The sequence below is a fragment of the Parasteatoda tepidariorum genome, chromosome 3, assembly GCF_982258835.1.
Source record: "Parasteatoda tepidariorum strain Cologne lab strain chromosome 3, Ptep-v5.0, whole genome shotgun sequence".
In the NCBI taxonomy this organism is placed as follows: domain Eukaryota; kingdom Metazoa; phylum Arthropoda; class Arachnida; order Araneae; family Theridiidae; genus Parasteatoda; species Parasteatoda tepidariorum.
In genome coordinates, this window is record NC_141757.1 from 23,079,689 (window position 1) to 23,092,019 (window position 12,331).

General features: G+C 28.5%; 1 protein-coding gene across 11 annotated transcripts in view; it reads left to right on the forward strand.

Moving 5' to 3' along the window:
• Window positions 1–12,331, forward strand: part of LOC107437287 (tyrosine-protein phosphatase Lar) — a 503,821-nt gene that overhangs the window by 368,367 nt on the left and 123,123 nt on the right. For 6 of the 11 annotated variants that reach the window (XM_071177243.2, XM_071177266.2, XM_071177251.2 and 3 more), the window contains exon 6: window positions 6,490–6,528. The exons of the other annotated variants lie outside the window; for them this stretch is intronic. In XM_071177243.2, the coding sequence (XP_071033344.1) occupies window positions 6,490–6,528 (39 nt within the window). The remainder of the gene's footprint in view (window positions 1–6,489; window positions 6,529–12,331) is intronic. 11 annotated transcript variants of the gene reach the window in all.

The window sequence follows — 12,331 nt, forward strand, 5'->3', positions numbered from 1 at the left end:
ATCTAAGAATCCGTTTTCTTTACGATCAAAATATGTTTGAGGAAGGGGGTATCACTTCAACAAAGAATAAACTCAACTAAAATAAGAATTTTATTCCAGTCTTATCCCAACGTGACTGTTGTACCTTTTTCTTCGACCACACGAATATCAAATAGCTTCCCTTTTATATTATTCCAAACAAAACTGCAGGGGTGGGTTATGTGGCCATTCTCATCCTTTTAAGCCACGTGTCATCTGACACCCAAACCACTTTTTTTTTTTACTTGGCGTGCCTATATCGGCCCGATTTCGAATCGATATCGGTTTCCCACGCTATGTGTGTTATAGAACTTCGGGGGGTGGGCCTAACCGACATTAGCGCTAAACGCTCAGCCGAGCTCGAAAGGCGTATTTGTTCCACTGGAGTTGAGATGAATTCAATATGTATGTTATTATCGAGGTCTTTCCGCTATATATCGAGCTGCTGAGGTTGGGATTTGGGATCATTGTGAAGGGATCATCGTGGTAGAATTCTAAACGTTGACTGACGTTCTATTTTCGATTTTTGTGTCATTTCGTTCGGGGAAGTTTTCGATACAAGTTTTTTTTTTTCTTCTTTAAGGTGATTGTGTCAACAACAAAGATTAGCCATTTTCTTAAATGATTTCATAAAAAAAATCTACGACTGCTTTGATGTTTGTGTTAAGAGGAATCTTTATTTATTTTTGATAAGTAGGCTTAAAGCTTTGACAGTTTAAATTATGAATTTAGATATAAGTTTAAATTTTAAAAATGGCAATGCAGTTAGTCTCTATAATATGTAAGGCTAGAAAGATGAATTATACTTGGTACATGAAGCAATAAAGAAAACGAAGGAAATAAAAATAGAAATATGACCACCGAAGCCGACGTCTTCTGGGGGTACCGGCCTCGGAAGCTATAGAACAAAGCTTTTTCTGTTGAGAGAGAGGACAAATGTCAAAATTAGTTCTCTCAGTACCCCGAAGGTTTTGTAGAAGTCCAGGAAAAAATACATGAAATACATAAAACCAAATCAGAAAAGAAATTCAAACAAAATCTTGAGAAAATAAAAATTCACATTAATATGATGATTAATATGATTTTTGGTTATTAGAGCTTAATTTATAAAAGGCTCAACATGGTTTGACTGTACCAAAGTTGCGATAACATAAGCCTTTGAATTATTTAGAAATAGTGGTAAGTAAAAACCCTATAAATGGAATTAACTAAACCAAGAATCAAGCATTAAAAGACTACCACTCAAAAATATTTATCCTCTGTCCGGAACAAGTTGGCAGCTCTGTTGCATACCTCTGTCAACTATGTTATTGTAATACGTTTTACTTTTACTTTATTTTGTAATTATTACTTAGCAGCAGGTTATCAATATAAAGGTTAAGAAAATTAAAAATCAAAATTCTGGAATTCTATAACTGAACAATAAACGTTTCATGTTTATAGCCTGTATGATATTATTGATAATATTTGGTTCAATTTAAATGATAATACCAGATAAGAAGGCTATCATTTAAAAAATATGAATGTATGTTATGAATAATCTAAGGTTAGAGTAAAGCATTACATTTGGTACAATTAGACCGATAATGTAAGATATGAGATATGTGTTAACATTTTAAAACAGTTCAAAGAATTAAGGGTATTATTATGGTGCAGCACGGAATAATAGAACGCTTTAGGCAGACCTCACACTAGGGAGGCCGGCCTTAAGATGCATACAGGTGCGAATTTCTATACTTTTACGTTAGGATGCGCAGAAGTGATGTGCGCATGCTAATGCAAAAGTATGGGAATCTGCCTCTTGTATATCATCTCAGCTTATCTCCTCAGTTTGTGGCCAGCCTAAGAGCAAAAACAATGTAGTTAACAACGAAAACTAGATTTTAAATTATCAGAATCTGCTAACTACATCATCAGTGCTCTAATGTTTTGCTGTTTTTTATTTTATATATTAATTTAGTACATCTATTAATCTTTTTATAAAAAAAAGGTATCAACATACAAGTTAAAAGCAAAAAGCCAAATGTTGAAATAAGTTTTTTTAAACAGTAAAAGCTGATCACTTTTGACCTCTAAAAAAGTTACTTAGCAATCTACCGATATTTTCAACGAAAGCAAAACAAAAATATTTCAAAAAATGAACTATGCATTTAACGGGCATTTTCTCTCATCCATGAGTGTGTAACATTTATTAGATGTGTGTTTCTCATTTCATAAGTTTCATTCTAGGAAAAAAGTGATAATATTAGCTAAAAAAGTACCAACAAGAGAATTAAAAAAAGAAAGTAGTAACTCAAAGCTTATTTTCAATTGTCTCATGTATAAGGTTGATTTGTAATAGTGTTTCAATCTAACATCCATTTGTATGCATAGAAAGCTACAAAAGAAACTTAAGTTCTTTTGTAGCTTTCTATGCATACAAATGGATGCATAGAAAGCTATGTGTGCATTATATGTTAAGTAAAACATAAAAAATTTGACGTTTTGAAGAGCATTTTACTTTTTCTGGTGCAAAACTGTTAAATTTATGCCAATAATTTATTTAGTTCTTAGTATATTCTAATTAAATATGACAATAAATGTTTATGACAAGTTATACTTTTTAAATTTCAGTTAGGAGGAATTTTTCTTCATATTTTTTATAATTGAAATCAATTATTTTATTTATTATATTTTTGTAATATCAAGCTTTCCGTTTTTCGTAATCATAAACATAAACGAAAAATTATTATCTCAATTAAAATACTTTTTTTATCTAGTGTATGTAAGTACATTTCATACGTAGAGTAGAAGTTATTTATGTAAAACCATCTACCAATATTATCATTTAAACCTCTCAAAGTAATATGATTATGTATATTATATGATGCTTTGCGCAATAAACAATGCGAAGAATATAAATAAGTATACATTATCTGTATACATTAACTGTGATCAAATCATATTGATATAAAAGCTATCTACAAAATATACAACTTAAAATATTCCAATGTTAAATTAATATAATTATAATTTACAATTTATAAAATTAAATATATAAATTAAACCATATAAAATAAATTTCACTAAATTAAATTAATATAAAATAAACAATATAAATTGAGTTAATATAAAATAAACCGTAAGAATTAAATTAATATAAATATACAAGATTAAATTTTTATCTAATTAATTGAAACAAAAGTAATATTTTTAATTTTAGTAAAAAAATATAATTTGAAAGTAATGAAAATTAAAAATGCTATTTATCTATATTCCTAGTTTATGAAACGAACTAATTTATTGTTTATTAAAAACGAAAGCACGAGTTAAAATATGATACTAATATATCTTTTTTATTCTATTTCATGTAACTATTGAACGAAAACAATGAAAATTAGTTTAACCACTTTTTTTCAATTGATAACCTTTCCTATCACCCCTTTAAAAAGTAAAAATTTTACTTACAAAATCATACAAATAAAAACGAAGTCTTTTTGGTAAAGCCATGTTTCGAAAAACTCTTTGCTACTTTGAAGATTATTCTTGATGTAACGAAATTCTTCACAAAAAATTATTTATTATTTAATCTACATACTACAATTTTCACACTTTTATGTGTTTTATTCAAATAAAATTATAACGTAAAATAAAAGTTTACTTTATTCATTATTTTAATATTTTTTTACTCTATTTATTTTAATAATCGTGTCTTTTTTCATAAAACTACTAAACTAATTTTTTTTTATTTCGTATATATTAACTCAAAAGTTATCGATGTTTATATTTATCAATTTTAAATCTGCAATTTTCATAACATTTTCTTTATTAGCATAATCTATTTATCCACTGTTATTAAATATTGTGTGCTTTTTTATTTCAGCTGCTATTTTCCTTAATTATAAATTTTCTGTTATAAATGCAGTAAATCATTATCATTTAAGAATTATATTTTTAAGGATTATTTATTTTGTCATATTCTTCTTTTATTATTTATGAAGGTAGACAATTGTACAAAAATACTATTTTCATTTTTTGTATCAAAAATATAAAAACAAAAGTGTATGTTGTTTCGATACATAATTTTTAATGTATTACTTTCAAATGAATATTTGTTCCATTGATGTATGTATAACTAAGAGTAAAGCCAATTGTATTAATAATAATTAAGTTAATGATTTTAGTTTTAAATTAGTATTTTTTTACTTATATTTTCATATTAGGTATTTTGTTGTTATATGCAATTTTGTTCTCAAATGGTTGAAACAGTTGTTTAAAGTTATTTTAATCCAAAGCTATGGGGATTCAAGCACAAATATTTTTTTTCTGTCATAACTTCTATAAAAATAATTTATTTAAGAAACGATAAAATAAGGATTTATAACACGATTTTTATTTAAAAAAGCGATTAAAGCTTTTAACTTAGTTATTTCTATGCACAATTTTAAAAAAAATATCTTTATCCATTATTCAAAATATATTATTTTTGAAAAAGATAATAATTTGATCTAGAACAAATTATTTCTGCATATATTTTAATTAATTACACAATTCCATAGCTTAAACTTTTTGTAAGCAAACGTGATATAAAACAAAATTAATCTTTCATTCGCGTTTAACTCAGAAAAATAAATAATATTGACTTACAGCTTTGGAATTAATTTTGAAAAAAATTAACTGATTCTGATCAGTTATTCAGTTACTGCAATTATAAAATTGTTGGAAACTTGTATTGAAACTCCGAATTATATCCATTAAAAATCAAAATATATTTGCATTTTATTACATTAAAGTCTATCTTGACAAATTTTAGCTTATATATCATATTTCCCTTTTCTCTATATTCTGAAAGTAATAATCAAAATAATGTTTAAAAAAGCGTAGTACTAAACTAAATATTCTACCTAACTGCATTAATACGAAACACGCTCTAATTAGCAAAAGTAATTAATACTAATTTAGCTGCGCTTATCATCTTGAATTAAATTAACACTTTGAAGTCGTATATTTTTATTTTATTTTTGTTTCCCTATTTTACATGTAATTTTTCTCGACTGCAATTTCTTTTCTTCATATTCCTTTTTTTTCTTTCTTTTTTTTTCATTTAAGCATTTTTTTCGTCACACATCTATCATTTCTTTTTTCCTCTTTTTTTACTTATTTTAATCAGTGAAAACGAAAAAATATAGTGCCAAACAACTAAGTGAAGGTTTAGTTCAGAAACTGTGAGTTTTTTGTATATAAAAAAATTAACTAATTAACAATAGTTCTTCGCTTTTAGTTAAAATGTAAGCAAAAATTTAGCTTGAAACTCCCAATATCGCAATATAATCAAGACAAATTAATCAAGTAAATAACGTATTTTTCTTCGTAAAAAAAGTATAAGGTCTACTTTAATTTTTTTACTAATTGGGATATATATGATAGAATATAGATAATATTGTCCAATAAAGAGAAACGGAAATAAAGAATAAATCATAAATGTGTAGATTTATTTCAATGCTGAATAGATGAAGTTTCCTTTCTCTGAAAGTAAAATGAAAAAAAGTATATTAACACTCTTTGCACTATTCGAAATTTCGTAATTTGGGCTTTCAAAATTTATGTTATTTGACTGACCAAATTTATAGCAGCAATTCGTTTATCTTGAAAAAAGACTTTATTAAGTTCTTACATTATTTTATTTTATAACTGGCGTTGTGAATAGCCGATTTCAATATGAGTTTAAGACTTTCAATATTAAACTCCATAGCCTTGTAATTTTAAACCCAATCCAGAAGACAAGGGAACTCCTGGATCAAGTATTAGGTAAAGTTTGCCTTAGTGGAAGACTTTTTTTTTAACCCGCATGGAGAGAAAAACCACAAAAGCCTTCCACGATTTGCCTGAGGGCAAGGGAACTCTAACCCATGATCCATCCTTCACTGAGGATATTTCAAGTCAGCACTTTGGTTGGTGCAAGCCAGGTGCAAAAGTCGTATCGACCGACCATCGCTGGAATTCGAACACGAGCAACCTCATTGAGAGGCAAGCACTCTGTCCCCTGAGCCACCAAAGAATTTTCATTTATCTTAATTAAAAATTTAATATTCAGTCCAATTTTAAGTCTAAATATGATTTTTTTTAATTGGTACTTATGAGTTTCAATGTTTCTAAAATAGCATTGTAATATATATATATCCTATATTATGTTTCTGGACGTTATGAAACGAGAAAAAATTTTGTATCATCATAACATATCATTAAAAGTTTGGTTTCCACAATATTTAAATGATATTTTCTGATTAAAAGAATATTTTTTTTCATTAATTAGTAATTTACGGTTTATAGTATCTCTGTTAAAGTCTCTGAAAAGAGTATTACCATTAAATATTACTGCAATTGGCTTTTCTCTTACTTGAAGTGTTTGAAATATTATAAACTACCCACTGTTACCACTGAGGTAAACACTCAAATAGATCTGTTCTCATCATTGCTGATGTGCTCTTACAGGGGACTACTCTCAGCGAGAATACGTCAAATTCCTGACCAGTAAGTAATCACGGTGATCACAATGTTAAATTTCCATTGATTTTGCTCCGGGAGAACGAGTATTTGTCCCAAGTAAACAACCGATACCTGTTATTCCAACCGAATAACGTTAGGACAAATATTGGGAGAACCTGCTACCTTGAATCTATTACCTAGAACGTAACGTTTTAATCCCGACTGGATTTGGTATTATACCGAATTGATTGCGTTGATTAAAACGGGATTGGCGACCTAGTTTGGGCGGAGGTTTTAATTTCGAGAACGTGGAAGGTTTCGTAATTATACTTCTTGAATCTACTTACTTGCTGCCGAATAAATCTTTCGGTATTCTTTGGTTTTCTGTAACAATACATTGTTCTAGGTGCCGACGCAGTTAATTGCTTTTCGGTGAGATGGAAAAGTTGAAAGTTCTAACTCATTTAATAGAGATTTTATAGGTTTTTGAATGTTAAACATTTATCTATAGATTAAAGTTGACACGTTAACTGCTTATAACTCAAAAAGTAGATAGTGGCTTTAACTAAACTAAACACGCGTTGTTCAATATGTGAAATGGTGAATGTGAATTGTGATATAGACACTGTGTTGAAGAGATAGCTGTGTAATTAGTTTGACAATTGGATTGGTGGATGAACATCTTGCTGTGATGGATGCGTGGGAATTAAGTTAATCCACTAAACAAATAACACATTTAATTAGATCAAAAATAAAATAAAGAAAAGTTACATCTTGCAGATTAATTTATTAGGCAGAGAAGTTATTAAAAAGAATAAGGTAGTAAAATTTGGCGAGCAAGCTAGAATGCTGATTTTGATTATTCGATCATGGTGTTGCCAGATCTGATTGTACAAATAACATGTTGCCAGTTCTGATCATAATATAGAAAAGTTAATTTAAAGTCCTGTACTGCCATCTGGCGACCAGATTCTATCGCCATCTGGTGAGATGTTGGTCCTCTACAGATAACTGGATAAGATATATTTGTGCGGGAAATATGTCGTTGAGGGAATTGTTACTCCAATGCTGTAGGACAACAGGCATTTATTTATCAAATTAGACCTATGTCTATTAGTGATTGAAATCTGATGCTTTTAGTTATTTTTAGAAATTATTATGAACCATTTTTATTTTTCCAAGAGTTTTTTTTAATCTACATTTTAATTCTGGCTGCTTGCACGGAAAATAAAAATAGAGCTCCATGTTCAAAGCGTTATTTTTTGTGTATTTTAAAACAAAATGAGATTGCTCAATTTAACTACGTTTGGTAAACTTTTTCGGTTTGATTCGAAACATTTTATGACTTTAAAGCCTTAATTATTTCATAATTTTTACTTATTGACCACACAATGTTACTATACCAAATTTCTAAAAACAATGCTTGATTATTTATCATCATAGATGGAGGATTTTTTATGTTAATGACTGAGGTATTAAATTTGTCAAACAAATAATTCCTATGAATAGCAATGAATCTGTTTACGAAATATGCCACATTTAAAATATTTAATAAACATTGGTGGATTAAAAACACATCTTTGCGTCTCAAAGCTGACAATAAAATGATGTGTTTTACCATTGACTTAATGATTTTGTGTCCGGATAAAAATGTGTTTAAAATGCCATCAAGTAAATTTTGTTAAAATGTAACTGAACATCGTACTTCATTTTTAAAAGTTCTTAATGACTGCTCTTTATGTGTTAAAAGAAGTTTTCAATGACCGCTTTTCAACTGTTAAAGAAAACCATAAACACCCTGATTCAACTGTTCTGGTAAGTCATTGACTGCGTGCTTAAACTGTTAAGCGAAATTAGTTATTACCACGTTTGAACCGTTAAACGAAGTTAGTTATTAATACGCTTGATTTGTTAAACGAAGTTAGTTATTACCATTCTTGAACTGTTATACGAAGTTCGTTTAACTATTCAAGCGTAGCAATAACTAACTTCGTTTAACAGTTCAAGAATGGTAATAACTAACTTCGTTTAACTATTCAAGCGTAGCAATAACTAAGTTAGTTATTACCATGCTTCAACTGTGAGACAAAGTCGTTAACTAAAGTTAAACAACTGTTCAAGGAAGTCATTAACAATCACACTTCAATTGTGAAAGCAAAGTCGTTAACTACCTTGAATCTACTCTTCAAGGAAATCATTAACTGCCACGCTGCAACAGTTAAACGCAGTCTGTAATCACTACACTTAACTGTGTAACGAACTCATTAACTACCATGAATCTACTGTTCAAAGAAGTTATCAACCATCCGCTGCAACTGTTAAACGCAGTCAGTAATCACCACGCTTCAATTATGAAACGAAATATTAATTACCATGAATTTACTGTTCAAGAAAGTCGTTAACCGTCACCCTGCAACTGTTAAACGCAGTCAGTAGTAATCACCCCACTTCAACTGTTAAACGAAATCATAGCTACCGCGAATCAACTGTTCAAGGAACTCACTGACCACCGCGCTTCAACAGTTGAAAACATAAAACTTCGCGCTTCCACTAATAAATTATTTATGTCTCTTATAGTTTCCATAAAGCTTTACAAAATTCTGATGCTTCTAAAAATATTTTTTTTTAATTTTAGCTTTAAGGATTTTCATAAGTTTCAATACTCTGAAATCAATCGATTATAATTTTTAATTTCTAAATTAATATGTGACATAATTCGTTTCGCAAATATAAAACCTTCGACTTTGAAAGAAAAAAAAAACATTTAATTAAACACAAGTACCGACTTTTCCACTTTTCACACACAGTTAAAGAGAATTAAACAAAGCGGACAATTAATTTTGCTTTCCCAAATAATTACAAGCACTCAAGTCACGCTGCAAATAAACCGATTATTTCAACAACATGCTTAAGAATTATAATGCGAGCCTATATGTCAACAGTCAAAAGAGACATTTTATTTAACCTAAGCTCTTTTCCACCGAAATCGAAATAGCTCAAGTTAAATCTTTGCATTGCCAAGAAGTTTCAACTGTCTAAACATCATTTTGAGACAAGTCAATTCTATTTTGAGAATTAATCATAACTGCAAGCGCTTGGTTCATTCTTGGAAATACAAACTTCAGTAGGTCGGGAGGGGAAAAGGAAAAATGTAACTCTTTTCCATAATGCCGCCCTGGTTAAATATTCAAAGAGAAAATCACCTCTCAGAAAATTCTCTTATTTAATATTATTTAATCTATTAATAGACGGAAAATTGAAATTTAATTATTTGTTTATCTCTAAGTTGGTTTGTTTTAGTCTTTTTAACCGATTGGAAAGTTTACCTAAGAATCGTTTCAATTCATTTTATGAAACGTAAGGGAAAATATTTTCAGTTAAGTACTCATTTATTAATTTAATTCAAGTTTCTTTTCTGTTAATTCTGTATCTGTTAAAGTTTCTGTATCTGTTAAATGTAACCAATTTAGTTTCATTACTATTTTTATTTTTTATCATTAATGCAGTTTGATTCTATTTTTCTGACGCTATAAATTTCTGTTTGGGTTTAAAAAAATTTCAATTATGCAGTTTAAATATGAATTCAGAACACTATAATTTTTTCTTTAAATTTATAATTGGGGTACACAATTTTCATCTGATAGAATTAAAACCTTTTTCTGACATCAAAGTTTTTTAAACAGTACAGATTATCATAAAAAAAATTCAGTAACACGGGACAAAAAATTACATGCTTTTAAAAAAAATTTTAAAAATCATTCATTTAATTAACTTTTGCTTTGAATTAATTTCTAAAATCTATTGAAAGTCATAAAAAGTGTAAATATACTTCCAAATATGATATGTAATAAAATGGTTAAAATTTCAAAGTTCATTTTTTAGGAAGAAAAAACGCACTTGTGAAAATAAAGCAAGTTAAAAGTCTTGATGTGCATATTAAAATCATCAACTATTAGATTTTGTGAAATACTGATATTGCTTTGTCAGAAGAAAAGGGTTATTTTATATTGATAAACTTTAAAAAAAAATTATAATATTGAAAAATTTTATTATAAAGAAATTATTTAATCCATGATTCATAGTTTTAATTTCATCATTCAGAAACGAATTTGCTTATAGTATTAAAATCTAAAAAGTTCTAATGTTCCGATTTTTCATGAACTTTTTTTCATAAAATTTAACGCTTCTAGGTTACCACTGAAACTTAATTCACTAAGCATATAGCGTGTTAGCTATAAAACTGTTTATAGCAATTTCCGTATTACTCATTTATAACACAAATTAAAGCTTATCTTTATCGTTGACACATTAAACAGTTCTTGGCTAATTAGACAATAAAATCATGATTAAAAAACGCGATTGTTTGTAGAGCTTAGTAGTGATTTTAAAACTTCTAATCACTTTTAGTATATTTTTAAATTTATTAATTTTAATTTTAATTATTATAGCGTGACTTTTCTGTGCAAAATTTTTTACATTTTTGAAAAGGAAAATTGAAGTTTATTTAGATGTTTTTTACTGTGTTAGGTATTTTTTGTAACAAAATCTTACATGCAGTCTTACACATTATTTTCTTACACTTTTTATACCAAAAAAAAAAAACGCGAAAGATGTATTATTCCTTATTTTTTACTGCAACCTAAAGCGACGCATATAAATGCTATCCAAATCTCTAGTAGAAACGAAGAAAATAACGAATTACATATTTTAGAATAACATGTTTTCCTTTATTAACTTCTGTAAGTTAAACATTATCTTTAGAAGGTCTCTAATTAATTCACTACGAAACAATATTTAGATTGATTATAGTACATGCAAACAAAAGTAAATTAAAAACGAAACAAAAAAAAATATATCGTCTTTAGATAGTGTTAAAAACTTTTAGGCAACTGAAAAGAAACCTACACCTACACTATTTTTTTTTCTCGTTTTACACTCATTTTTTCCCCTTCAGATCTTCAGTAGACAGGGTGCGTAGCGTTTGTAAAAAGTACTTAAAGGTGCTTTTGGGGGGATTTCGTTTTTAAAAGCTTTTAAAGGTGCTTTTTTCAGCTGGCGTTTTTAAAAAGTGCTTTTTTTCTGAATAATTTTTTTTCTTCCCTTCAGTGATATCTGGTGGATCCCATGCATTTCACGAAAAATGGGGAGTTAGCTGCGCTATCATTTACGCGGACTTCATGTCGTACCCACGTTATGACTTGCGCATGTGCGCACACTTGAAACCGAAACCCGAGTGCTCCAATTCGGATAGAGAATATCAGATCCTTATGAAATGTTTTTCTTTTTAATTTATTTTAATTTTATTCTTGTTTATTTTATTTTACTTCTAACACTTTTTTTGACGTAGGGGGTAAGGGTACTTTTGTTCTGAGTTCAGGGTCAAGTTTAAGTCACTCGGTGATGTGGGAAAGTACTGATTGTTTCGATTTACGCCCGTTTCTTTTTGGGTTTTTTTTAACGCTAAAACTGTTTATAAAAAGTTTTTGTTTTTCAATAATATCATTGATTGAATATGAATTTTTTGAGTGCTTGAAAATTTTTGTAAAGTGCTTGAAAAGTTTTTAAAAAGTGCTTATTTTTTATTCAAAGATTTGGCTACGCACCCTGAGTAGAGACTTAATTTACATTTCATGCTCCTATCCACTTCTAAAATAATATTTTCTCGAGAATTTCAGGCATTAAACATTTTCTCCATTCTCCAGAAAATAAAAATGCACTGTCTCAATATAAGAGGGGCAGATTGGAATCACAGCATCTTGCTCCAAAAGGAAACGTATAAAGCGGATTGCTCTTTTTACCCTACTGCAACCTAAATCGAGTCCTATAAATGTTTTTCGAATGTAATCAA